Source organism: Alternaria dauci, chromosome 3, assembly GCF_042100115.1.
Source record: "Alternaria dauci strain A2016 chromosome 3, whole genome shotgun sequence".
Classification (NCBI taxonomy): domain Eukaryota; kingdom Fungi; phylum Ascomycota; class Dothideomycetes; order Pleosporales; family Pleosporaceae; genus Alternaria; species Alternaria dauci.
Genome location: NC_091274.1, coordinates 1,767,131 through 1,792,332, shown reverse-complemented (window position 1 = coordinate 1,792,332; position 25,202 = coordinate 1,767,131). Strand labels below are relative to the sequence as shown.

The window sequence follows — 25,202 nt, the reverse complement described above, 5'->3', positions numbered from 1 at the left end:
CGAATGGCGAGTGCGAGTGCGATGCCAGATACTGTTTCACGTGGACGGACACGGCAATGTGCATGTTTTGCTCTCAAGGGGAATTGTAAGTCAATTGCCATAACCACAAGTCTATTGCTGAACGCTCAACGCCGTCACCATGCTTTACATCAGCTGGGATTTTTCATTTCGTATTGCTTCTAGCCGGAAGAGTACCTGAAGACACAGCAGACCGACCGCGAAGAGACCCATGAACACGTAAGCACCCTGGTATTGATGTGCTCTTTTAGCCTGGACACCCTTTCGAATGGTCGGAGTATAGTAGAGGAAATAAACATCCCATGAGCCCAATGCAATCCACGCCGAACCACGTCACCGAAACTGAAACCGACACTGTTCATCGACTGCCGATTTCTAGTATCCGAGGGATGTGAGCTCCTGCTGGACCTTGGAGTCGACGTTGGCCGTCTTCTTGGCCTCGGCCAACTGCCGTCGGACAGCCTTCTTGCGCTCGTAGTAGGCGGCACCCTTGACCTTCCTGCGCTCCTCGAGACTGCATGTGAATTAGCAATTTTGAACTGCCTGGTATTCGTGCATGTGACATACCGGGCAACGACGTCCTGGTACTTCCAGCCAAACTCGTGACCGAGACGGCCGACGGTGCAGTACTTGCGTCCGGGCTTGAGCCTCAGTACCCTCAGGGCCTGGGGAACAACGACGCGCTTCTTCTTGTCGTAGGGGGCGGGGACACCCTCGAAGGTCTTCAAGCGCTCCATGGCGGCCTTACCGCGGGGAGTCTTGTGAGGAATCATACCACGGACGGTTCGCCAGAACATCTTGGAGGGAGCGCGGAAGTGGAAGGGACCTGGAGCATGGATCAGCATACGTGCCGTGGCAGGTCACACATTCGAGCTTCGACTGCGAATGCGCAATGCATGGACGGGAAGACGTACCACCGCGAGTGGGGTTGTAACGGGTCTGCTTGCGCAGGAAAGCAGAGTACTTCACTGTATCGCCCTGTCAGTTGCCGTCTCTCCACAAACATGTCCCGAGAGCGCTCGGCGAGAGAGCAAGCAAGGTGCGTATTGTCGACCACATCGTCTCCCTGTAGCCTCCATACTCCCAATTGCACTCCATGGCTTGCTCCTTGTCTCGCTCGCCCGTTCGGTGGGTGTACGTACACTTTGCGCGGAAGAACTCGCCCGAGATGTTGAGGGCCTCGCATCGTACAACAACGATCTTCTGGCCGTTGAGGAGCTGCTTGGCGACGGTGCTGGCGAGGCGACCGAGCAAGTGGCCCTTGCCGTCGATGACCTGCGTGCGCTGTCAGCGAGACGTTCCCTGGAAGAATGCGTGTTGTTGACGGAGTTGGAGGCTGGCCCCGCGGCGGACTGCAGAGGCCAGGACTGGGCATGTCGGGTTGCGTCTGTCGGGGCGTACGTACAATGACGGGTTCGAAGGTCGACATTTTGCTCGACTCCGGTGTGCTGTGAGGTTAGTTGTCGTGAGGGAGAGCTCGAGAGATGCGAATTCCAGGTGGCTCAGGACTAAGCGAATTCAATATTCGACTTTGTGGTGCACGGACCCGTTAGCGTGACTGCCATGTCCAACACCACGCACCGCCGCTGCTGCACATCACGACGCTTCGCACGGCAGCAGCTCGCCCCATGAAAACATGGTTGTTTTTGTTGTTGTCCTGAGCTGTCGTGGGTATCGGGAAGGTTTCGTGCCAAACGACCAAGACAGCCTAGATACCATGGCCATGGCGACCAGTCGTTGCAGCTCCAACACAGGCGGCTTAGCACTTCGATTGCACGACTCCATCTCGCTGTGAGATCCGTTACTGTTCCACACGAGAACAGTCTACAGACTCCACCAGACTTGCCCGAGCCTTCAGCAGTTTCTGCCATTCAACCAGATAGTCTTGTCGCGCATGTACATCTCAGGCAACTGGCGGCAGTATCGCATGATTGCCCGCGCCTGCTTAGGTAGTGCTGCATCGAGTTTCCGTCGCATCATACCCATCCTCGGCACGCACAACTTCATCCACCTCTTCCAGTCTCCTCTGTGGTACCTGGTCGCTGCAGCCTTGAGCAAAAACAGCTGTACTGCCACGCTCTACTTTGCAACAAAGTCTCCTAGAACGTCGAGGTATCACTTCTAGACTCACAAGAACGGTCGCGCTCGGTCCCTCACACGTGATTCTCGAGCTGTTTCCCCCACGACCAGGGACAGACGTGTACCAAGTCTCCATATAAATCTTCTGTGCACCCAGGGTACGCGCGACAGCTCCCGGCGTCTTTCTGCGCATCTGCACTTGCCTCTTGATCTTTCAAGGCACGAGCTCTTTCTGGCATACAAAGAAGAAGCAGTTTTACATGTAGGCCAAGATTCCTACAGCCAGCTGGTGATAGCCGTGCGATCCCAAGCTGGTGTGTAATACCCATGCTGCTCTATTTTCCATGCTAGGGATGAATGTTGCAGTTACCACTCCCGCGCCTTTCGAGGACTTTTTCAGCCTCTGCGGTGACCACCGGGACCACTCTCTCCTTTGCTTCCCAACAACTCTACTCTGAACGTTCGGTCAAGATAGTTATACATGCATCACCAAGAGTATGGTCAGACAATAGCTGGAGCCTAGCCTTCTACTTCCGGGCTCATTGATACATCTACAAACTCGCGTAAAAAATACTATGTTTTAGTCCCAGATCCTTTCATAATCGTCATTGTATATGGCTACACTGAGCCTATGCTTGGGACCCCGCTCAGAGTCCAGAATTCTCCATATCGACTAACACTTTAGTCGACATGGCTATAGCACCAAGCCGGAGCACTGGAGCTGACCTGGTCACCGGATTGAGATCATCGACTACGTCACTGCGTAGAAGAGACGTTTCACTGATGGAGCTTAGGGCTCGCCCAGTTTGGCCGAAGCCGGATTCGCGAGCAGAACAGAACCAACGTAGGTCTGAGGCTTGCATGAGCTACAGTGTTCGGCAGCGTGGATCTTATTGGTAGTGTCAGACGTAGCAAGTGTACAGAATTTTCTCCCAGGATTACCATCAGATTACACATTGCGCTGATCGTTAATCTAAAGAGTTTCGGTGGCGGTCTTATTACGGACACGAAGCTTGTATTGCCGATCGAACGAACTGTCCAGATCTGCAGTGAACGTCACATCTCAAAGTCCCTAGGCAATCGCATATTCTAAGGATTCGCAACACGACATTTGCTTCGAATTCTAGCGCTCCAACCACCAAGCATGAACGACCGGCGGTCGGCCAGGTTGCTGTTAGGTTGTTTTACATATGAGCCCGCACACACGAACTGCCAGCATTTGCTCACGCGGGAGCTAATCACCGTGGTCTGCATCGCAACAACAGTTTGCGTCATGCGCCACACCTTGATGGATCACGAAGCAGACCCCAGACACATTCTGCTTGGCATCATGCACACAATTTCTCTTAGGGGCTTTTCAGCCACGTCTCACAAGACTGCGCCATAACTTGGCCAGACGTCGCACTAATTCTTGCGCCACTCCTGAGATTGCTTGGCTCATTTCTGTTGAACCATGTGAGTAGATGCAGGAGAAGTCGTACGTGTTTGGTCTTGGCCATGTGGCTAGTGCTGTGGCTAGGGCCTGACCAGCAGAACGGCATTTGGATTAAACTTGAGGTGACTTGCATAATACTGGGCGAAATTGAGTTGCTCGAAGCGAGTCGCTGAGTCACCCGGAACTCGGCACGTGTGGCTCAAGATAAGCACCACTAAAACGCGTAGGGTGTTCCCATTACCAACGTATGAGCGTCCATAATTGGAAGCATAGTAATGCCAAGGGACCTCGGTAGGCCATGGCTGCATTGTTGGTATCTCCGGCAGGAAAGGGAATCCCCATACTGCCTATACGGACATGTGGTGAGTGACGCGATGGACAAGCATCGCAGACGGGTATTTGTGAATCAGCCGACATGCTACCGGGAGCAACTGCAGAAATCGCTACTGCTAGAGCAGAGTCTGCGCTTTCAGGATACTTGGTATCTCGAAGGATTGTACTCGGCGGGTCCAATACGCTCATTCTCTTAGCAGAATGTATTCATGGGGAAACTGAAGCGGTAGCCGGCCCCACCAAGCGCTCAAGCAAATCGGTGGTGGTGACCAACTGACAATCGAAAATTGGGAGAATTGCAGGATCTTTGTTTCCATCGACGGGGTCTTGGTGACAGATGGGTTGCTCCATAGACCAACCACGTTGCATGCACGTTCTTGTTTGGAAAATGGTCCACGGCAAGGCGGAATTCTGTTTCTCATGTTTGCTCGCCGGTGTGCAGCAGGCAACGGCAAGGGTCACCAGCCGCAGTCAAGCCACGCTGTCACGTTCATGGCGAGTTTATCCGGCGCTAAGATCTGTCGCGCAAGGCTGGTGCGAGCGGGGAGACAGGCTTTCGGTAGCTCGCCATGGACGAAAGCCCGAGACAGCCCAGGGCTGGGGTGAGCAGTTGTCCTCGCTTGGCTGTATGACGGAACCAAGTTTGGCTGTGGCTGATCGTTTCTCGATTGAGAGGCTTTAGAGCGCACGAGGAATATCGGGGAACAAGCAAGTTGCGACGGATTGGCGGATCACACGAGTAATGCGGGTTTGGTGTGCAAAAAGCCATGGATAAGGCTCGGCTTCGCTTGGACGCAGGGCCCTACAGTACAACAGCTTGGGTGGCGTGGGTGGCGTCTCAGCAGGACCCCCCACCAGGCGTCTCAAGCCATAGGCGCTGCACCGATTGCAGCCAGCAGCGGTATGACGCCACAGGGTTGGAGGTCAGCGCTGCTGTGCTGGACGACTTGGCGGTTCTGGTGTCTGTGAATGGGAACGTCGGGAGGTGGGGCTAGGCAGGAAGCGGTGTGCATGCTGCCTGAGCAAAACCTGTCGACGACGTTTTATGAAGTCTTGGGGCAGTCGACAATGCACCAGAACTGGGCTTGGCCTACAGGTGAGAAGTGAAAAGCGGACGCCTCGGCGGGATCCAACGATTCGATTCCGGCGTGCAAAAGGGCGGGACGGTGCCATGCGACGGTGCTAGCCCAACTCTAATCCTTGATCCACAAGCCTCTCCGCCGTCTTCACACCCCTGTCACGAGCATCCACCACTTTTGCTCTTAGGCGCAGCGTTCCCCCCTCCAGCCACAGCTGGCCACATTCTCCCTCCCGACACCCATGACTTCTCCGGCCCTCACAACAACTGAGAGCCTTGCAGCAGACGCGGGCCGCTCGGGCCCCTTCGACAATCACCAAGAAGACGTCTCTGAGTTTGGCGAGGAAAACTCGGAAAACAATGACGTAGGCGATGATCAGGCACCGAAACCACAACCTCAGAAGCGGCGTCGTGTGACGCGTGCTTGCGACGAATGTCGACGCAAGAAGATCAAATGTGATGGCAAGCAGCCATGCACCCACTGCACAATCTACAGCTATGGTATGTGCCCCGCTGCCTTGATATCGGCCACATTAAAACACATGCTAACCTTCTGTAGAATGGTAAATACCCAGTCTGCCGGCAAGTAATCTGCAACATCTGTAATTGACACTTTACCAGTACTTATGATCAGCCCTCAAATCGTCGCCGCAATGCAACTCCCCAGTACATCGAGGCTCTGGAGAGCCAGCTCAAACGTGCAAAAGCGCTGCTTCACGTTGTCCTGCCAACGGTCGATTTGAATGACCCGGCCATTGACGCCCACCTTCAGAATGGCCTGCTGCCACAGCTGCCACAGCCCGCTCCGCGGCCTCTAGTGATGCCTGTAGACCCCCGGATCCCCCACCATCAAGGACCGGTTCACAGCGACGAACAGCCTGATTCTCATCTTGAGGCCATGGTCAAAGCCACTGGCCAGCTTGATCTGGACGAGGAGGGTAATTGGGATTACCAGGGGCATTCCTCAGGACTCAGCTTCCTGAGGGGTCTAAGACAATTTGATGATATGTTCCAAATCCCGTCTGACGAGTCGCCGTCTCTCCGCCACCGAAACATGTCCCATGAACCGCCATCTCCTAGTTCCCTATCCATCACTGGATCAACTGCAGGAGCGGTCAACGTGCCTCTACCCAGCCAGGCCAATGCACGCCTCCTCTGTGACAGTGCCATAATCCAGTACAGCGCTATGCTGCGCGTTGTTCATCTTCCTACCTTTTACAAGCAGATGGACCGCCTCTATCAACTCTCTCCTGAAGATTACGGTACTGCCGAGACCAGCTTCCTGCCTCTATTCTATTCCGTCTTGGCCCTGGGCAAACTATACTCAGAGAATGACATAGCGACTGATGTAGCAAGCTATGACGTGCTCACTGACGAGGGGTATGCACCACATTCCCCAGACGTACACTTTTTGCAGATGCTAACGTGGCCCAGACTCAAATACTTCAAAGCTTCACGCCAGCTTCTGGACATTACTGACTGCAGAGACCTTACTTCGCTGCAAGCCATCATTTTCATGATTCAGTTTTTGCAATCATCTGCGAAGCTCAGCACGTGCTATGCATATATCGGCGTTGCTCTACGCTCAGCTCTGCGCATGGGCTTGCATCGATCTTTCAATGTCAAGTTCAACCCTATCGAGGCGGAAACGCGCAAACGAATTTTCTGGGTAATTCGAAGGATGGACACGTATGTGGGAGCAATGCTTGGTTTGCCGCGGTTTCTGGATGATGAGGACATTGACCAAGAGTGGCCAACCGAGGTGGATGACGAGTATATTACCGAGACAGAAATTCTGCCCATGCCTGAAGGGAGCATCTCAGTCATGGCAGCTTTCAACGCCCACACCCGCCTCGTGCAAACTCTGAACAAGATCTGCAAGTACGTGTATCCAATCAAGGGAACACAATCAGGCGCAAAGAACTCCGTAACCTACTCCGTGGGTTATTCCAAAATTCGCGAAATCGAACAGGATCTAGCGAGATGGCTCGATGAGTTGCCTGCTGCGCTCAAGCCTGGCGGCGATGCCCCACCAATCATCAAAAGGTAAGTCGGCCGTCGCCGTAGACTGTCATGGTTATTAATATCTGTATCAGAGTTCAACAGCTTCTTCGCATGGCATTCGGACATGCTCAACTTCTGCTCTACCGGCCATTCCTGCACTACGTTTCGCAATCATATAATGTCAACACAGTTGACCAACGGGCATTTGCCTGCGCTTCCGCATGCGTCAATGTTTCACGTAACATAATTCACATTTCGACAGAGATGCGTAAACGGGGTCATCTGGCTGGAGCATATTGGTTTTCCATGTACACGACTTTTTTCGCAATCGTATCCATCCTGTATTTTGTCTTGGAAAATCCGACAAGCTCCACTAGCTTCGAGCTTCTGCGGGATGCTGTTGAAGGCAAAGAAGTCTTGGCTTACTTTGCTAAGAGAAGCCTGGCAGCAGATAGGTGCAGCGCTGCGCTGAAGGTAGGTACATCTTCAACCACATACACGTAACAGAGCTAACCACATTTCACAGGGCATGTTTGAGCGTCTTCCCGAATCAATCAAGCATGGTGGAGAGATCATTGCTTCAAGGAAACGCCGACAAGGAAGTTCGCCACATTCTCTAGGAGCCCGTCCTACTTTTTTCGCTCAAAACAATGCTGCAGGCCCACGACGTGCGAGCACCTATCCCGACAGTATCCCCCACCTCAAAACTGCCGGTCAGACACAGTCATTCGAATCCCATAACCCTGATTTCGGTGGCCTCGGCCTGGGTTCTTCGTATCCTGTACACTCAGTCTCAAACCCGAACCTTTTCGACGGTGTACCAGGCCTCACGCCCACATCTTCCAATGATAGTCTGCCAAGCTTTGGTTTGGCTCCTATCCACGATTCGCAACCAACTTCCTCCGCTTTCGGTCCGACAAGCTCAGGCAACCCCCTGGCAGACCCCTCGGGTCTCAATGTTCCGATCGCAGACATCTCGACTATGATGTTTCCCTCTGCCGACCCGCTTGCCTATCCAAATCAGCCAATGACTGCCTTCGAGAACAAACACCCTCAAGCATATGATCGCAGCACTGGCACTCCTGTGAGCGGCCACCCTACTCCGCTTCCAACTAGCATGGATATGAAAGGACATCCTGCCATGTTCGCCCCTACTAGCATGCCTCATCCATCAGCTCGACACATGGAAAGCGAAGCCCAGATCTTTACCTCGATGCCCATGTACATGATGCAAGGTGCCCAGCAATACCGCGGCTATCCACCCCAGCACGGCATACCAATGCAAACATCAAATAACATGCCGTTCGATGAACTGATGCACCAAGAGGATTGGTCGCAGTCTTTCGTGGACCCTGCGCTGAACATGAACGATGCAAGGTCCCTCGGCACTCAACAGTTTAGTCAAACTGGCTGGCGCTAGTGTGTCGAAACGCAAAGCAAAGCAATAAGAAGATCTCAAGGTTTCCCGCTGATACAAGTATTGGCGGAGAGCGTTTAAGACCCGATATTGCCGACCTGTACCAGCTCCGAATACGGATACCATTTTGTTCACCCTCCCGCCTTTAATTCATACCAAAATAACGGCCAAGTTTTTCCTTGATCTCCTTAGGGTTTCACACGGCGTTTGCGAGTCTACCAAAAGCATTATACCCCATTGTCAACCGGCTGGCACCGATGAGTTAAGTGTTTCCCAACGGTATGCGTAGGGTGAGGACAGAGCCTCACTGACGTAGCTTTGACTCTTCAGTTCGCTACGATCGCGACCTGTCCAATGCATTTTAGCGTTGCTTTCCATTGCTTTGTTGTTCAAGATCTCGTTTTCGAAGGGGCGTTCGAGAAGCTAAGCTTTTTGAACATACAATAGAGTTCGCGGCTGCGAGTCTAAGTCGAGCACATTGCAAGAGTGCTTCTTGAGTGGGGGAAAGCCGAGTCGGAGGGCCACGCTCGTCCTGTCTGATAAAGTAACAAGTTACGCATCAGATTTCCAAATTGATCAAGCAGATACTAGCGTATCACGCATAGCACATAGATCTCGAAGCTAACATAGACAACTGTATGGCATATTCTTTCTAATCACATGTGCCCAACCCAGTAAACATTGACTGTATCACGACAAATCACGACAAATCACGACACAGCAAAGTGAACAAAAGAATGACCGAGCTGGGGCAGGCAAGGGACCGAAGAGCCTCAATGACAGCTAGCCACCGCTGTACCGGGCGGAGCGGGGTAAAGCAAACCGGTCAAGACTTCTAAGGCCGTGCCTAGACATTACCTTCGGCGCCGATGACCGCCAAGTATCGCGCAACGTGGGCCAAGCGCTTGTTCCAACCAATGGGAATCCAGAATGCAGCGTGTAGTAGAATTTACCGACAACTGGGGTCTTGGTCACCAAGCAGGCGTACTCTGTCCAAGCAATCGTATCTAGCGACCTTCTTAACCGGGGCATCGGTCCTGACGGACTAGGGTCTTTTGAACCCTAGCTGGGCATTAGCCGAGGGATTTAGCAGGTTTGTCAGATGTGGTAGTAAGTGGAGTTGCAGGACCAAGGAGGATATCGGCTGCTGGGTTATCCGTAGGAAGATGAGTAAAGAGTATATGAAGGTATGGAGAGTCTGGGACGGAAGATGTCTAGGTATCCCTCACACGACCAGCTTGATTGAGTGTCGCTGTAGCCATGGTTCAGGTATCTTCGCTGTCGATCATTGGCTCTGCCTTGATCGGTTTGAGCAATGCTGCTGCCTTGGGCACTGCGGAAGAATATGCGGATGGCACGGTGCATGCGAGGATCATGGCAATGAAGACGGTACGCGTTCCTTACTGCAATCGATGCTACTGTTTCTTAACTAACACGGCTAGGCGCAATGGGATGCTGAAATGGCTTCCGGAGAAATGGATAGTACCCGATATCCCGAACTTGGTTATACGTCGTGTGAGAATGGTTTTGCTGCTGCAATCCCTGGCGACTTCAACAACACATTCAAGTGCCATAATGTTGGTCTCCTCGATGCTGGAACGTTCCCCAATTTGCTGACATGCGAAGATCGACCTCTACCATTTCCTCCCACATTCCCTCCTCGGCAGCTCTCAAGGCCAAGGGTCATCTTCCTGGGGCTGGACTTCCGAAGATGGACGCGAGTTTGTAGCAATCGGCCAATTTGACGGCACAGCCTTTGCGGAGATTAGCAGTGAAGGCAAACTCATCTATCTCGGTCGTCTTCCACCCTATGACCCTATCGGATCCCGCTGGCGCGAAATTCGCGTGATGAGGGATTATGCCGTCATTGGTAGCGAGGCCATCAAGCACGGTGTTCAGATTTTTGACATGAAGAAGCTGCTGGATCTTGATGGGAGTGAGCCGGTGAACTTCACTCAAGAGGATCTGACTGGTCATTGGGGGCTGAGCAATGACTGGAATGCCCTCCCAGTTGGCCGAACCCACAACATTGTCGTCAACGAAGAGCTCAACTACGCCGTAGCAGTCGGTTCCGTCGGCGGTAATGAGACGATTCGTGTCCGTGGTGACTTGCCATGTCGCGGAGGTCTAATCTACATCGACATGAGTGACCCGAGTAACCCCACAAGCCCTGGCTGCGCAGCCGCAGATGGCTACGTGCATGACGCCGAATGTATCGTTTACCGCGGGCCGGACACAAAATACTACGGACGCGATATCTGCTATGGCTACAACGAAGATACGCTTACTATTTACGACGTGACTGACAAAGCTGGCAACACCACCAATATCATCTCCCGCACCACATACCCCGGAGCAGAGTACGTCCATCAGGGCGTTGTCAACAATGCGTCCTGGCAAGAATACATCTTCCTTGATGACGAATTCGACGAGCGCGACGCTCGCGTTGGACCCATGACTCAGGGTCTGCCGTAAGTGACCTTCTACGGACTGTATATGAGACATAGACTGACCTGATACACTCACATCTAGTACAACCCACATCTTCGACATCAGGGACTTGGAAAACCCATTCTACTCTGGAAACTATGAAGGAAAACGCCGAAGCATCGACCACAACCAATATATTGTCGGCAACTATCTATACCAATCAAACTACGGAAACGGATTGAACGTTCTGGACGTCCACTCAATCACACAAGATCCAAGCGGCGACAGCATTTGCGAAGCAGGCTTCTTTGACATATATCCTGAAGACGATGAGAACGAAGGCGGCGGCACGGTAGCTTTCCTGGGCTCCTGGTCCAGCTACGCAAATTTCAAAAGTGGTTTCATCTTCGTCCACACCATTGAGCGCGGTAGTTTCGTCGTCAAGATGACTAGTAAGGAGTGTGCGAAGCCGGCGGTTTGCAAGGCCGACTCCTGCCTCACGTCAATGCGTACAGCAAATGTTGAGGGTAGACTGGAGGCTTCGCAGGAATTCTGCGGTAACTTCACGCAGAGGTTGATCGATGACGTACATGTTGTTCCGGACTTTGCGAGGCAAGCATGTGCTGGGGAAGATGTGGTAGCAAAGGTCAGTAGCGCATGTGCATGCGTGCCTACTACTGCTGTACCGGAGCTGCCTAGGACGACGAGTAGGCCGCCGGTGCCTACAGTGCTGCCGCCTAGGGCATAGATGGAAGAAGTGATCCAGACGAAGGACAGCGATCATAAGTAAAATCCAAGAGTCATGGTGTCGATAGCCTGTTTTTAAGACAACATGAGAGATAATGAGATCAACGCTCCCATCTGCACCCATTCTAGAAAACGTCCACCGTAATGTACATCATTTTGGCCTTGTTCCAAACATTAGTCAACCGTGAAAGCGATCATGCTTTTTTTTTTTGCACAATGAATGAGGAACCAGCATTTGCAGAGCAGCATAAGCTGCTATGATAGACTGATATATACGGTAGAAAAATAGATACAGTAGAAAAGGGAAGGGCCACAGGCCCTACCAGCCACTCCTAAACATTACCCCATGATGCTTCACATTATACCCTAATTCTCACGCTAACGTTTAGCAAGAAGCACCGGTAGGAATACCGGAGCAGCTGGTGCTCTTCTTTCCACTAGTGACGCTGTTGCCGGACCAGGTCCAGTTGGAGCAGCTACCCTTGCCGCAAAGGATGTAAACGTTAGTACCCTTGGCAGCGACAGTACCCTTGACGTTCTGAACGGTGAGGCCAGTGATGGGAACTCCAGTGGTAGGCTTGCCAGTGGGGGAGCCGTTCTCGTAGTCTTGCTGAATGACGATACCGTACTTGGCAATGTTCTTGAGGGTGATGTTCTTGTAGGTGACGCCAGAGACGGAACCAGTGGCGCCAGAGACGGTCTTGATGCGGACACCGTTGTCAGAGTTGACAATAGTGCTGTCGGAGATGACGACGTTCTTGACGACATTGTCGCTGCGACCGCCAACAGAGCCGATGGAGATACCGTGACCGCCAGAGCAGGTACCGCCAGTGAAGTGGATGTCGGTACCGGAGTTGACAGCCAAGCAGTCATCTTGGTTCTTGATGTTGGCATTGGTGATGTAAACACCAGTGGAGCTGCCAACGTCGAAGGCGTCGGTGTTGTGGCCACCGTTGGTCACATCACCAGCAGTGTTGTCGATGGTGATCTTGTCGAGGGTGAGGTCCTTGGCGCCGTTGACGGAGAAACCTTGAACAGGGGTGTTCTTAACGTTGAGTCCAGTGATGGAGGACGAGGTCATGGAGTGAGCGTAGAAGAACTTGCTGAATCAGTAAAAGCTAAATAGGAGACGCAGATTCAACATACCTTGGGCTTCTTCTTGCCACCGTTGGTACCCTTGCCATCCCACCACTTTGCACCGTTTCCGTTAATGACGTGACCAGCAGCACCAACGACCTTGATGTTGGTTCCAGAAACCGAGATGAGGGGACCCTCCCACTCCTTGTAGCCGAATGTGGTGGTGCCCTGGAAGGTAACAGTGGTACCAGACTTGAGCTTTGTCAAGTCAAGAGTGGTTCCTGCTGGAACTGTCATGTCCTTGATGACAATGGCAGTGCAAGAAGCCTTGCCCTTGATGGCGGCAGCAGCATCGGAGAATGTGCAGCTTGCACGAGTGTCGAGGCTCGAAGGAGCAGCAGAGACGAGCGCACCAGCGCTGAGCAGGAGAGAGGTAAGTGCGAAGGCAACCATGATGATTGTGGTGTAGAAAGAGTGACTTTGGAAATGAATGTAAGGTTGTTGTGTGAGAAGTGAATGAAGGAATGAATGAATGAGTGACTTGATGAAGCTCTAGAGGGGTGACAGCACCAGGCCTTTATACAAGAGCGTCGACGACGGTGGTGGGTAGTGATAGGTGGGATAGGTGGGACCATGGGAGGATTCACACACGACTCGTAGTCAAGCTCGAATGCTCCGAAGCTTGTCATTGCTGGGCAAGGCTTGTCACTGCAGAAGTTCAAGGGTGTCTGAGAAATGAGGGCACCAAGCAGATGGCTCCTGCGCGGATATTTTGGCTGCTTGTAACAGGTGGATCCACGGCACAGGTTGCTCCGCTTCATATGAATGAAACGACGCCACGATTTGATGGTATCGTGTACGTATGGGCTGGCGCAAACTGGGAAGGATTTTCCATCACTTCGGTTGCCATTTCTGTAAGGCTGGCCAAGCATACTTGTTGCGACCAAGCATGTGGTTCTCCCGAGACTCAAACTTTTGCATCGTGGGAACTCTTGTGGGCCAATATGCGATGTTGATGTCGAGTCGTGCCAGATCAGTGGTGAAACGAAACGGTCCCACAGCTGGTCTAGACGCGTGGCGCCGCTGTCGTGTGGCGCCATCGTGTCAAACGCCATTGCGGATATGCGACATACGGCAATGGTACCTGCAGCTGATTGATGGAATGTCTCCAGCCACTTGGTGGAGCAGCCACGCGATTGGAGCGATGTGCAGGATTCATTTACGGAGAATAGTTGGAGGTGGAAAGGACAGCCGCATGACCTCTGGAGCCGTTTCCAGAAGCGAAGTAAAATTAGCGCCCGGCTAGCATCCCGTCACCGAAAGCAACAACGAGATCCCGCCGTTGAATCAACTCTCCCTCACTACGTGCATGCTGGAACACCCCTTCACTACAGAGGGCTTCATGTACCTATGTTGAAAATAATCGTTAGCCACACCCAGCTTGCAATACGGCCCGTAATGTCATCTGTCAAGCTCACAGCCCGCGGATCCGGACAACACGGCAAGAAAGGAATTAGGCATAGCCGTCAATCTCGGATCTACCCCTAAAATTTACACCGCTCCAGTGACCATGAATAATCGCCGCCAAAGCCGTCCTCACGGCTGCCGGACGAAGAAGCCTCCTTGTGGCAAGTATTCTACGAATAGACCCCAGGCCATCCAGTTGCGCAAGAATACTGTCGCTATCCGATGCACCTCTCTTCCCATATCCCGCGCACATGCTATAGCCGCGTCTGCGTCCATGGTCATGAAAGCCCCCGTTACAGGCTTTATGGTGTAGCACACGAACCAGTCTGAAGGCACATGTACAAAGTCAGTACATGTCTCATATACAGTTCGTACATAAACACTTACCGGCGCACCAGAAGAGGTACAAGCAATGTGTTCGATAGACTTGTAGATCCAAGCCTTCGACCCATGGCTCTGCTACAATCTGCACTTCTTTGAGCCCATCGACTGCGTTTCCAAAGGCACATGCCAGGGCCGCCATGCACGAAAGTCGAGATTCATCATCTATGAAACCTATGCCGATGAGCTCGAGGCAGCGACGCTCTAGCAACTTTGCCAGTTTGTGCAACTCCGCAGTCGGAATCAGGTCTCGGATGGTGTACGTAGAGTCTACAAGAGCTGATGCGTAGTACGCTAGTCGAGTCGAGACCAGGTCTTTGGGCAGGTCTCGGATCAACTTTCTCGCCCCCTCCGAGTTCCCATCCGCAGGAGATTGTGGAAACAGATTTACTCCGACAGGTAGATGAATGTCACGACGTGCCTTGAGGACAACACCATCTAGAAAGCCGGCTGCTGTAGGATATGTGCCTTCCAGACACACGTCAGTTTCCATTATCTTTACCTCCAGAGGTACATGAGCCCAATTGTCCTTCTTGTACCTCTCGAACTGTTCTTCTAATAGACACTGCTCATTATCCGGTATAGGTGCTGCTGGCTGTACATCAAGCGCTGCTAATGTTGCGAGAATGGTATTGAGTGTGGAACTGTCGAAAAGAAAATTGTGGAATTGTGTGGCATACTTGGCCGTGGGAAAAGTAGTTATCAATCCTGTCAGAGATAGTTTTCCTTGCAACGAATCACTGGGTGAGCCACCCAAGAGCTGGATATCTTCATCCGAGATGGTATTTAGGTGCAGGTCTGCGCTGATGCTCTTGCGTACAACATCCGGATCATCGCAGTCATAGTACAAGGCCGCGTGCCCACAGTCGTAGAGTATGGTAACTGGTGAACCAACCGCATCCTCTTGCGTCTTCAATGCTACTAGCGGTCGAGGCGTGGCATCGCCTGTCAGGAACACGGTGTGCTTGCCTGATGGACTGGCTGCTTCACCGTCGCGCGTTTCCCACACGACCGTGATTCGCAAATGCTCAAGCATGCTACCAGAGTCGCCCTCACTATAGAAATTTGGCGTATCCCGTGTCTTTTCGCCCGGAACTCTCCATTCGTGTTGGTGTGCGGTAAAGGCTGCATTGACCGGGCCGCCTAACTTGAATGCAAGAAGCGCAACCGGAAGAGGGTGCAAAAAGTCCTCCTGAGTGGACTCTGACGTGGGACAATTGAGCAAACTACATGCCAGCTCAGGCGACGGGTTTTTCCTTGAAGCGACCTTCTCTTCGGCTGTCGAAGCTGCGGTCTCTACGCTATCCGCAGTTCCAAGCGATAGCGCGACTGCCTTTGAACTTTTCAACCTTTTCGCCAAAACTACAAATTTCTGCACAAGTTTGACAGCATCCTCCCGCTCCGCGAAGGGTTCTGTCTGCGCACACGCCGAAAGAAGAGTATTCAGCATATCACATTGATACCTGAGTTTTCTGGTTGATGTTCTAGCCTCTTGTGGTCTCTCTTCCAGTATTCGGGTATGGCGACGACACGCGACTCGATCTGTAGCGACACGCCCGACAAGGCTAGGAGGTATCTGGACAGCGGCGTGGAAGGGTTGCGGTTGGGTCATCGGGAATCTGAATCACTTTCGCTGTTCAAAGAGGCCTTGCACAAAGTTCTCAACAGAAGAGTAGCCGAGCCACTGGTGTCGGTATAGACCCTCGAGTAGGCACACTGCGAAGAAAACACTATGGCCAGAAACCCGTAGAGCGTGTGCGGCGTTGAGAGGTGAGTAGAGGAACAGCAAATCCCCAGAGGTGGATATTGTTTCCTTACCAAGCTCTTTGACAAGTCCAGCCTCACCTATTCGAGACCAACAAGCGGTTTGAGACTGTCAAGCACATGGCCGATGTCTAACACCATGATCAAACCTTCAATCAGTCCCTGCACCAATGTGCCTTTGCTTTTCATAAATTTTGGTTTGCCGTCTATCGGCTATAGACTGGGAAATGCTGTATCCATGCTGGGAATTCGGTATGCAACCTACTCCTGGTATGGTCAGATCGCGCTCAGCTGAGCTGATTATATCATTCCTTTCGCTGACAAGAGTGGATGGCACAAAGCCCTCTAAAAGTCTTGAAGCCGTGAATTCATTGTGGCCGCGATCAAAAACGCATCTCCAATCTTTGGACCTTGAGACTCAATTACCTCGCTCCATGCCGAGCGAAGAGCCAACAGGACGACCATGCCATTCTGCCCATGCAATTTCCACGTTTCGAATGGAGAGTGGAATGTATCCAGCTCAATGTCCGACCAACATGCTCGTGGCCGTTTACTCAAGTCGTGTTTGTTTGTCAGGCCCTCCTCGCGGTACCATCGTATGCGACCCATACGCCAACGTGAAATGAATGTGTTGAGTTTGAGCACGTCTTATCTCTTTGTCTAAGACCAATCCATAACAGATCTCAGCATATCTGGATGCTTGAGTTGGAAAAGTTCAAGTATCCAAAAAGACAAAACCATTTCGCGACATGCGGCCGAGGGTTACAAAACAAATGCTCATGTTCATTTTTTCTTTCATTTCGCATGCAACGAACGCGATCTCACCACGAGAGATGACGAAGATGACGGAACATTTGCTCAGTATGTCAAATGTGGCACGGTCTGGCTGTGTTACCAAGCCACTTGCAACTTCAGAAAGATCGACGTCAGCGATGATGCTTATCAGGGCCGAGCGCGATGACTAGGAGGTTCAGGTAAGTAGAAATGACTCATGGAACTCAAGTTGCGCGGTGCGGCATTAGTAGATCTACCTCACAAAGTACAGAATTGTAGTCGAATGAGAACACATGCGTGCTATGGTCTAGTCTGGCCACCTCTCGACGTACCTGGGTGCGGTTCATGTGCCAAAGGTTAGCAGCTGTTGTCGTCTAGCTCCTGAAGCTGTCCTGAACAATACGTTCGACTTGCAAGGACCTCTTCTCTTACCAGTAATGAATTATTTGCCGTCCGAGTGGTTCCGCCAAGGGCTTGCTGGGGTCAGGCCGTATTTCGGTACTCGCTGCAGCTCGCTGCCGATAGTTCTCCCGCGGCAGACGGGAACGAACAGGTCTTTAATGCGTACAGTTCGCAGACGCTGCTGTAAACGGGTTCGAGATGGAAGTACCGGAAGAGTATGTAAGCATCGAAATAAAGCCGGGAGATCGACCGCGCGTCGAAGAGGTGGGTTCGTACGGCATTTGTATCAGACGATCGGGCGATTGTCATACCGTCATCAACGGCTTCCCCTTTCAAGGTACCAGGCACGGTAGTTTTGTCATCAGCTTAGGTACTCGGTAGCTCGATCTGCAGGCCCAGAGGCGAAGAGAATTGGTTCGCCGCGCTAGGCTAAAAACCATCAAGGCTCAAACGTCGGTTGCGCGTCCGCACGTGGCGTCCATCTTCAATGTCAGCCCTGCGGCGACATGCTGGCGAACTCCGATCGAAGTGTCATGTTTGGATCAGGGCAGCAATCGGATGCGACGGGCGCCGCTGTTGAAAATCAAAGGACACTCTAGATGAAACGAAGAAGCCATGGAAGGACCGACTTCGATACACTAGCAAATAAACTCAGCGCTTGGACTTGGTTAAATTACCCACGCCCCAGAAACATCAACGCTTCGGTCCGTATACGTCCGGGGAGCACTACGAAAGATGGGCTTGGAAAATGGTTGGCGTGTGCCAGAGTAAGAAACTATTCGCTGTTTCAAGCCAGCTTCGCGGCCAAATGTTAAGCTTTACGGCTTGGACACCGACGAAAGACCATCAGCTATAGGGCGATGGCCAATATGACAAGTATGTAAGAGCCACGAGTTCGTCACCATTGCTTCAATCATCACTCGCACATCCTGCAAGTTTCCTTTCAACCTCTTCGATTTTTTGGCTACTAGCCGTCCTCTCATTTCGATATGCGTGTCTCAAACGCTGCCGCTCTTTTCTCTTTGGCCTCCTTGGCCCAGGCTGCCCCGGCCATTCACAGCCACAAGCACGCTCACCTACGTGATTTCGAGAGCTATGGTAGTGGCGCGAAGTACCAGTCTGGAATCTTCTACGTTAACTGGGCCATCTACGGACGCCAGCACTTCGTCACCGATCTCCCAGCCGACAAGTTGACCAAAATCAACTACGGCTTCGCCAATGTGAACAACCAGACTGGCGAAGTCTTCCTCACTGATGAATGGGCTGATATTCAGTTCGGCTACCCAGGAGACGTTGCCACCAACAGCACCCAACTGCTTGGCAACTTCAACCAGCTGTTTAAGCTCAAGCAGCAGAACCGCAACCTCAAGATCATCCTCTCGGTTGGTGGCTGGAGCTACAGGACCAACTTCAAGCCCGCTCTGTCCACTGAGGCGGGCCGCCAGAAGTTCTGTGACAGCTCTCTCGAGCTCATCAAGGATCTGGGAATCGACGGTATCGACATTGACTGGGAGTACCCAGAGGATGAGACCGATGGTGCTAACTTGGTTGATACCCTGCAACGCTGCCGTAGGGTATGTATTCATCATCCACACTTTTTCCGTTTCCAAACTAACGCATCTTCAGGCGTTCGATGAGTACGCGATAGTCAACGCGGCGGGTTACCACTTCGACCTTGGTATTTCTGCCCCTGCCGGTCCTTCGCGCTACGAAGTCATGCCTGTTGCCGAGATGGACCCATACGTTGACAACTGGAACCTGATGGCTTTTGACTACCAGGGTCCTGGCTTCTCCAACTTCACTGGTCACCTTAGCAACGTTTACCCCAGCTCCAAGAACCCCAGGGCTACAAACGGATGGGATGTTATCGTTAATGATTTTGTTCCCTTCAACACTAAGCAGGCCATCGACTACTACAAGGCCAACGTTGCTTCGCCCAGGAAGATCCAGCTCGGCATGCCTCTTTACGGCCGCTCTTTCGCCAACGTCGTCGACCTGAGCAAGGAACAACGTGGTTTGGGCCAGAAGTTCAACGGATCCGGTGACGGTACCTGGGAGCCTGGTACTCTCGACTACAAGGTTCTTCCCGTGAATGGCAGCAAGGTATACCACGACAAGGAGACTCTGGCCGCCTGGAGCTGGGACCCAGTGAGCAAGCAGATGGTCACCTTCGACACACCCAAGGTCGCTTCTTGGAAGACCGACTACCTTATGAAGGAAGGCCTCGGTGGCGCTTGGTGGTGGGAGTCATCCGGTGACTTCCCTGTCACTGATGACAAGAGCATCGTCGCCACTGTTGTCAACAAGCTTGGTGGTGAGGCCAACTTCAGGCAGAACCGGAACAACCTTTACTACCCCCAGTCGAAGTACTACAACATCCGCCCCGCGGCCAACACGACCATTACCATTACCTTTTAGATAGTGCGTCCGGCATCTTCAGTCAGGCAACCCGAGGCCGGCCGATAATTTTTTTCTCTTTACAACCGTATTTTAGAAACTCATTCTGATTGCACTATTTTCGCAAGTGCCTAACACAAGAGATGTATGTGATGCAAACCCACGAGCAACTGGCCAAATGAACTACTGCAAGGATATCGTGATGCGCAAGTGATGGATTCGTTTCCACTGAAGTGACTGAGGTCTGATGGAGGGTGTATGACGGGGAAGAGCAAGATGTGATGGGTCCATTCGAACCTAATCGCAATCCCGCATCACGACGTCATCCCTGCCAGCTAGATGTGAGGAAAGTGCGGCTGTGATCGGGCCCACTTCCGAAGTAAGCAACACCTGGCTGCACAAACCCCACCAACATGAATGTCATTATGTTCCGCTGTACCAATCATCTCAGGAACCACTGCAAGCCATCCAGACTCAACCGTGTTCGCATCTGCTCACCTGCGACAAGATTTGTGAACAGCATGTCGCAGCCTGTGCGACCGCGGCGGTTCGCACCGTTGGATCCCGCGAAAAGGATAGATGGAGATGAGAGGCCGGCGTTGAAAGGAATCGTCTTTGATGTCGACGGCACATTATGTACGTTTTCCAAAGTCGTGCGCAATGCAAAGGCCCATGCACTGATCTGCTCAAAAAGGTTTACCACAAAACTACATGTTCGCCGAGATGCGGTCAGCGCTGGGGATCGAGAAGCCAACGGACATTCTGGACCACATCTACTCACTGCCCGAAAATGAGCAAGAAGAGGCACAAGAAAAGATTCGCAACATTGAGCGCACGGCAATGAAGTCGCAGCAGCCGCAAGCCGGGCTTGTGGAGCTTATGGAGTACCTAGATTCTCGTGGCATCAAAAAGGCCATCTGCACACGCAACTTCGATGCGCCCGTCACCCATCTCCTTAGCACCTTTCTACCGACATGGAAATTCAGCCCTGTTGTGACGCGAGAGTTCAGGCCCCCAAAGCCTGATCCGGCGGGAATCCTGCACATTGCAAAGGACTGGATGCACGAAGACGGAGGAAAGAGTTTGATCATGGTGGGCGACTCGATTGACGATATGACGGCGGGTTACCGTGCTGGCGCGGCGACTGTGTTGCTGGTCAACGATGTGAACAAACACCTTGCTGAGCATCAGCATACGGATCTCGTCGTCAAGCGGCTGGATGATCTCATCGACATTCTAGAGCATGGATTCACAGGACGCGCAGAAGCCGACGAAGAGAATACAGACGCAAAGAAGCAGGTGGAGGAAGCTGTTAGTAAGAGTTGATGCGCGATGTGGAAGAAGGAATTCCATAGCATTTCTTCAACGAGACCGACGAGTCATGACAAGCCATCGCATCATGTTTACGCTGCGAGCACTGGTGACTGGTGACACAAGCGGCCGCCCGTCGGAACGTCGGAACCCCACGCCACTGCCAACTGCCAACCCCAAGAAGCTCTGACAAGCATTCTTGCGCCGCAGACGATTCGGAAAGCTTGACCCGACACTGCAGCTGGCAATTGCTCCACATCTCGTCCTGTCCCCAGATGCATGTCCCGGAGGCACAAATCTGCTTTGCTCTTGCCAGATGGGGCAGCGATCCGCACAATGGCACTGCGTGTTATCATACATATAGCCGGTCTTCGCATGCGCCGATCTTCAAGCATATGCTACGCCAATCAGCACCGCGGCATGAGCAGCCATGTCGATTCGGTCAATGACGGGGAGTGTTTTGCACCCATGGCCATGCTTGGAGAGATGGCGAATGAGGAAGGTGCCTGGCGGTACAACACGGCATGGTGCCTTCAGAGCCGCAATGACAATCATGTTGTCAAAGCAAGGGCCGCCCGCCGTTGTGCTGATCCTGGCATCCGCCTGCATTTGTACCTGAAACAAGTGGGCGGCGGGCGTGTTTATAGTGAAAGGTTTACTCCACGCGACTTGGCGGATGCAACTATAATTGAGCTTGCCGTCGTCTCCATCGCACTTTCCACCCGTCTCTCATTCACTCTCGTTGCCAAGCTATCGGGGTCCAAGTATCGTCTTGAGCCCTTGCCTCTTCTACCTTGTCACTCCCCACACACTCCACACGACCAGTGTCGCTAGCCAGCATGAGGTACACTGCCACCTTACTGGCTGTCGCGCGTGTCAGCGCATGGTCAACATCTACTCCTTTCCACATTGACGGCAGCGAGGTTGTTGAACAACTCCATACTGTACCCGAGGGATGGAAAGAGATTGGTGCTCCAGCGCCTGAGCACAAGCTGCATTTCCGCATTGCAGTGCGCTCGGTAAGTAGTTGCGACAGCAAGCATTCCACGTCTTCACGCCTTGGAATTTCGAATCAAGATGCTGACCACGATAGGCGGATCGCGACCTGTTTGAAAGGACGCTCATGGAGGTTTCAACTCCCAGCCACCCCCGCTATGGTCAGTACCTGAAGCGAGACGAATTGAAAGACCTCATTAAGCCAAGAGCCGACTCGACTGCAAGTGTGCTCACTTGGCTCGAGCAGTCCGGTATTGAATCGCGAGATATCCAAGATGATAGCGAATGGATAAACTTCCTCGCACCCGTCGAGCGCGCGGAGCGCATGATGGGCACCACGTTCAAAACTTACCAGAGTCAAGCGCGTCCTACACTCAAGAGAACTCGTTCTTTAGGGTACTCTGTGCCCTTGGAGATCCGCAGTCATATCGACATGATCCAGCCTACTACTCGCTTCGGTGAGATCCGTCCCGAGTCTAGCCAAGTTCTAACGCAAGACACCGCTCCCTTCTCGGCGCTTGCTGTCAATGCCACATGCAACACAAGGATCACGCCCGATTGCCTCGCAGATCTGTACAACTTCAAGGACTACGAAGTCAGTGACAAAGCCAATGTAACAATTGGAGTGAGCGGCTTCCTTGAACAGTATGCCCGATTCAATGATCTCGACCGGTTCATTCAAACATTTGCCCCCAGCCTAGCGGGTAGAACTTTTCAAGTTCAATCTATTAATGGTAAGATGCAGTCGATATTACCTCGCTGTAATCAACTGACGATTCCAGACGGGCCATTCCCCCAGAACTCAACGGCTAACAGCGTTGAGGCTAACCTCGATATCCAGTATACAGCTGGTTTGGTGTCGCCTAAGATTTCGACCACTTTCTACACTGTTCCAGGACGAGGATTATTGGTCCCCGACCTTGATCAGCCTGATGAAGACGAAAACAGCAACGAACCCTATCTAGACCTCTTTACCTATCTCGTTGGGCTTGATGATGAGGACTTGCCTGAAGTACTGACGACGTCGTACGGTGAGACAGAGCAGAGCGTTCCTGCTGAGTACGCCAAGAAAGTTTGTGACATGATCGGCCAGCTTGGTACTCGTGGTGTCTCAGTCATCTTCTGTGAGTCTTTCAAGCACTTTCTACTTTGGAGTGTAGCTTTGTGACAGTCTGAAGCTGTGGGTGCTAACGATACTCAGCCAGCGGTGATACTGGCCCAGGCTCTGCCTGCCAGAGCAATGACGGCAAGAACGCTACCCGTCTCCAGCCCATCTTTCCAGCTTCGTGCCCCTACGTTACTTCTGTCGGCGGTACTGTCGGAGTGGAGCCAGAGCGCGCGGTAGAGTTCTCTTCTGGGGGCTTCTCTGACCTCTGGCCACGCCCGTTGTATCAAGAAAAGGCAGTTTCCGACTATCTTGGCAAACTAGGCTCGCAGTGGGAAGGCCTATACAATACTAACGGGCGAGGCTTTCCAGATGTCGCGGCTCAAGGACGGGGATTTCAGGTCATCGATAAGCTTCGTCTGTCGTCTGTCGGGGGAACCAGCGCCTCAGCGCCTGTCTTCGCGTCAGTCATCGCGCTTCTGAACAACGCTCGTTTAGCGGCTGGTATGCCTTCGCTGGGTTTCTTGAACCCTTGGATCTACGAGCAAGGCTACAAGGGCATGAACGACATTGTCGAGGGAGGCTCGCGTGGATGCACTGGTCGTTCTATCTATTCCGGACTTCCCACGCGACTTGTGCCTTACGCTTCCTGGAATGCAACCGAAGGCTGGGATCCTGTCACCGGTTACGGTACGCCCGACTTTGAGCAGATGCTTCGCCTCGTAACTACGCCACAATATGGTGTGCGTCGCGTTCGTCGTGGTGGTCTCCGCGGGGAGGCTTAGGGCCTTACAGTACTATGGACCGTGCAAAAGCCGTCGAGTATATCCTGAGATATTCAACGGTTGGCTGAAAAGGAGGATTCTACCTGGAAACCTATCTATTAATGAAGTTCTATGACTAGATCAAGAGAATACCGCTGAACTGGTGACATTTATAGTGCTTGAAGTGCATTAGTATTTGTAATGCAGAGTGAAAGCCTTTTCGTCAAAATTTCCACCTCCTTCTCTAAACAGACTTCATGCAAATGTCCAACTCGCCTCTCCTCGCTAGATTTTGTTTCCTAGTCTCCATCGACAGACTGGTCAGGCATCGCGTCCTTGCCTGCCACATCTAGCGCCACTGACGGCTCGCGGTCATTGAGTGACTTCGAGAACTGCTGAGCATGAAATGCACCGCCCTTGCTGAGAAAGCTCTTCTGACGTCGAATCTGCTTGTGAGACAGAAAAGGTCCTGCAGCAGCTGGTGTGATGGGGATGCGGTTTGTGTGCTCGCTTACAGGACGAATGGGCAAGTCTGTCGGTTCAACGACCTGAACTTGGTTTTCCGTCTTGGCGACCGATGCAGAGTCGGTGGTACCAGTCCCAGTATCCTCTTCCTCCAGCATATCCTCGTCCATTTCATCAGATTGATATTCGTAACCCGCATCGTCGATGGATCCATCGTAGTAAGTCTCGTAGTCCGCATCATTAGGCACGATGATACCCAAGTCCTCCATGCGAAACTCCTCTAGCTCATCTAATTCTTTGCGAAAGCTCTTCAGTGCCTCGAGAGTGTCCGTGTCTCCCTGTCTGTTTGCAACACAATAGCTCGTGCGCCACTGTTGCTCGGCAGCGAGCCTGAAGATGTCTGCATCCTTCCAGTCGTCGAGGGCAGACGCGATGAGAATATTGTTCTTCATGACATAATAGGGTGGAAGGCTATAGTCGCTAATGCATTTTCAGTCTCGCTCGACAGCAAAAGAGGAGGGTGGTATGTACTTACGTCAAGTTGTACTTAGCGGTCGCGACACATTTCGGGACTCGAGAGTGCTACCTTTTCCGGATGCGCCACAATCTCCCGAATCTGCTGCACAAACGCCGACACCGATGATGACACTTCCATCAACTTCGAATGCACTGCTTACCGCGTCCTTGCCATTTCCTTTCCTCGGGTTGTCGCCCGAAGCGCATTGGTCCGGACATAAAAGCCTGCAGAGTCAAGTGAC

At 52.4% G+C, this 25,202-nt stretch overlaps 8 protein-coding genes across 8 annotated transcripts; 5 read left to right on the top strand and 3 right to left on the bottom strand.

Annotated features, from left to right (window-relative positions):
* Positions 1–71: 71 nt before the first annotated feature.
* ACET3X_004247 (60S ribosomal protein uL13) lies at positions 72–1,507 on the bottom strand. The gene is made up of 5 exons (XM_069450430.1): positions 1,424–1,507; positions 1,161–1,293; positions 933–986; positions 586–844; positions 72–532 (listed from the first exon to the last, which is right to left on the bottom strand). Exons 1-5 carry the CDS (start codon positions 1,445–1,447, stop codon positions 394–396), a joined length of 609 nt encoding a protein of 202 aa, XP_069308225.1. The 5' UTR covers positions 1,448–1,507; the 3' UTR covers positions 72–393.
* A 3,394-nt stretch (positions 1,508–4,901) lies between these two features.
* ACET3X_004246 (uncharacterized protein) lies at positions 4,902–9,002 on the top strand. The gene is made up of 5 exons (XM_069450429.1): positions 4,902–5,448; positions 5,565–6,323; positions 6,378–6,989; positions 7,040–7,421; positions 7,474–9,002. Exons 1-5 carry the CDS (start codon positions 5,186–5,188, stop codon positions 8,365–8,367), a joined length of 2,910 nt encoding a protein of 969 aa, XP_069308224.1. The 5' UTR covers positions 4,902–5,185; the 3' UTR covers positions 8,368–9,002.
* A 622-nt stretch (positions 9,003–9,624) lies between these two features.
* ACET3X_004245 (uncharacterized protein) lies at positions 9,625–11,505 on the top strand (the record flags this gene model as incomplete). The annotated part of the gene is made up of 4 exons (XM_069450428.1): positions 9,625–9,753; positions 9,991–10,835; positions 10,897–11,440; positions 11,494–11,505. The coding sequence occupies 4 exons, from the start codon at positions 9,625–9,627 to the stop codon at positions 11,503–11,505; spliced, it is 1,530 nt and encodes a 509-aa protein (XP_069308223.1).
* A 296-nt stretch (positions 11,506–11,801) lies between these two features.
* On the bottom strand, positions 11,802–13,152 carry ACET3X_004244 (uncharacterized protein). Its single transcript, XM_069450427.1, has 2 exons — positions 12,688–13,152; positions 11,802–12,640 (listed from the first exon to the last, which is right to left on the bottom strand). The coding sequence occupies exons 1-2, from the start codon at positions 13,069–13,071 to the stop codon at positions 11,927–11,929; spliced, it is 1,098 nt and encodes a 365-aa protein (XP_069308222.1). The 5' UTR covers positions 13,072–13,152; the 3' UTR covers positions 11,802–11,926.
* Positions 13,153–18,330: 5,178 nt separating this feature from the next.
* Positions 18,331–19,963, top strand: ACET3X_004243 (uncharacterized protein). The gene is made up of 2 exons (XM_069450426.1): positions 18,331–18,980; positions 19,033–19,963. Exons 1-2 carry the CDS (start codon positions 18,396–18,398, stop codon positions 19,822–19,824), a joined length of 1,377 nt encoding a protein of 458 aa, XP_069308221.1. The 5' UTR covers positions 18,331–18,395; the 3' UTR covers positions 19,825–19,963.
* A 361-nt stretch (positions 19,964–20,324) lies between these two features.
* Positions 20,325–21,129, top strand: ACET3X_004242 (uncharacterized protein; the record flags this gene model as incomplete). Its single annotated transcript, XM_069450425.1, has 2 exons — positions 20,325–20,439; positions 20,498–21,129. 2 exons carry the CDS (start codon positions 20,325–20,327, stop codon positions 21,127–21,129), a joined length of 747 nt encoding a protein of 248 aa, XP_069308220.1.
* Positions 21,130–21,953: 824 nt separating this feature from the next.
* ACET3X_004241 (uncharacterized protein) lies at positions 21,954–24,000 on the top strand (the record flags this gene model as incomplete). Its single annotated transcript, XM_069450423.1, has 3 exons — positions 21,954–22,133; positions 22,208–23,234; positions 23,312–24,000. The coding sequence occupies 3 exons, from the start codon at positions 21,954–21,956 to the stop codon at positions 23,998–24,000; spliced, it is 1,896 nt and encodes a 631-aa protein (XP_069308219.1).
* Positions 24,001–24,278: 278 nt separating this feature from the next.
* ACET3X_004240 (uncharacterized protein) lies at positions 24,279–24,896 on the bottom strand (the record flags this gene model as incomplete). The annotated part of the gene is made up of 1 exon (XM_069450422.1): positions 24,279–24,896. The coding sequence occupies one exon, from the start codon at positions 24,894–24,896 to the stop codon at positions 24,279–24,281; it is 618 nt and encodes a 205-aa protein (XP_069308218.1).
* Positions 24,897–25,202: the final 306 nt, after the last annotated feature.

Coding starts and splice junctions, on each gene's coding strand:
- ACET3X_004247 (XM_069450430.1), bottom strand. CDS start 1,447: ATGTCGACCTTCGAACCCGTCATT. Junction 987..1,160: donor CGAGTTCTTCCGCGCAAAGT/GTACGTACACCC, acceptor AGGGCGATACAG/TGAAGTACTCTGCTTTCCTG. Junction 845..932: donor TTACAACCCCACTCGCGGTG/GTACGTCTTCCC, acceptor TCCATGCTCCAG/GTCCCTTCCACTTCCGCGCT.
- ACET3X_004244 (XM_069450427.1), bottom strand. CDS start 13,071: ATGGTTGCCTTCGCACTTACCTCTCTCCTGCTCAGCGCTGGTGCGCTC. Junction 12,641..12,687: donor GTGGCAAGAAGAAGCCCAAG/GTATGTTGAATC, acceptor TGATTCAGCAAG/TTCTTCTACGCTCACTCCAT.
- ACET3X_004246 (XM_069450429.1), top strand. CDS start 5,186: ATGACTTCTCCGGCCCTCACAACAACTGAGAGCCTTGCAGCAGACGCG. Junction 6,324..6,377: donor GACGTGCTCACTGACGAGGG/GTATGCACCACA, acceptor AACGTGGCCCAG/ACTCAAATACTTCAAAGCTT. Junction 6,990..7,039: donor GCCCCACCAATCATCAAAAG/GTAAGTCGGCCG, acceptor TATCTGTATCAG/AGTTCAACAGCTTCTTCGCA.
- ACET3X_004243 (XM_069450426.1), top strand. CDS start 18,396: ATGCGTGTCTCAAACGCTGCCGCTCTTTTCTCTTTGGCCTCCTTGGCC. Junction 18,981..19,032: donor CCCTGCAACGCTGCCGTAGG/GTATGTATTCAT, acceptor ACGCATCTTCAG/GCGTTCGATGAGTACGCGAT.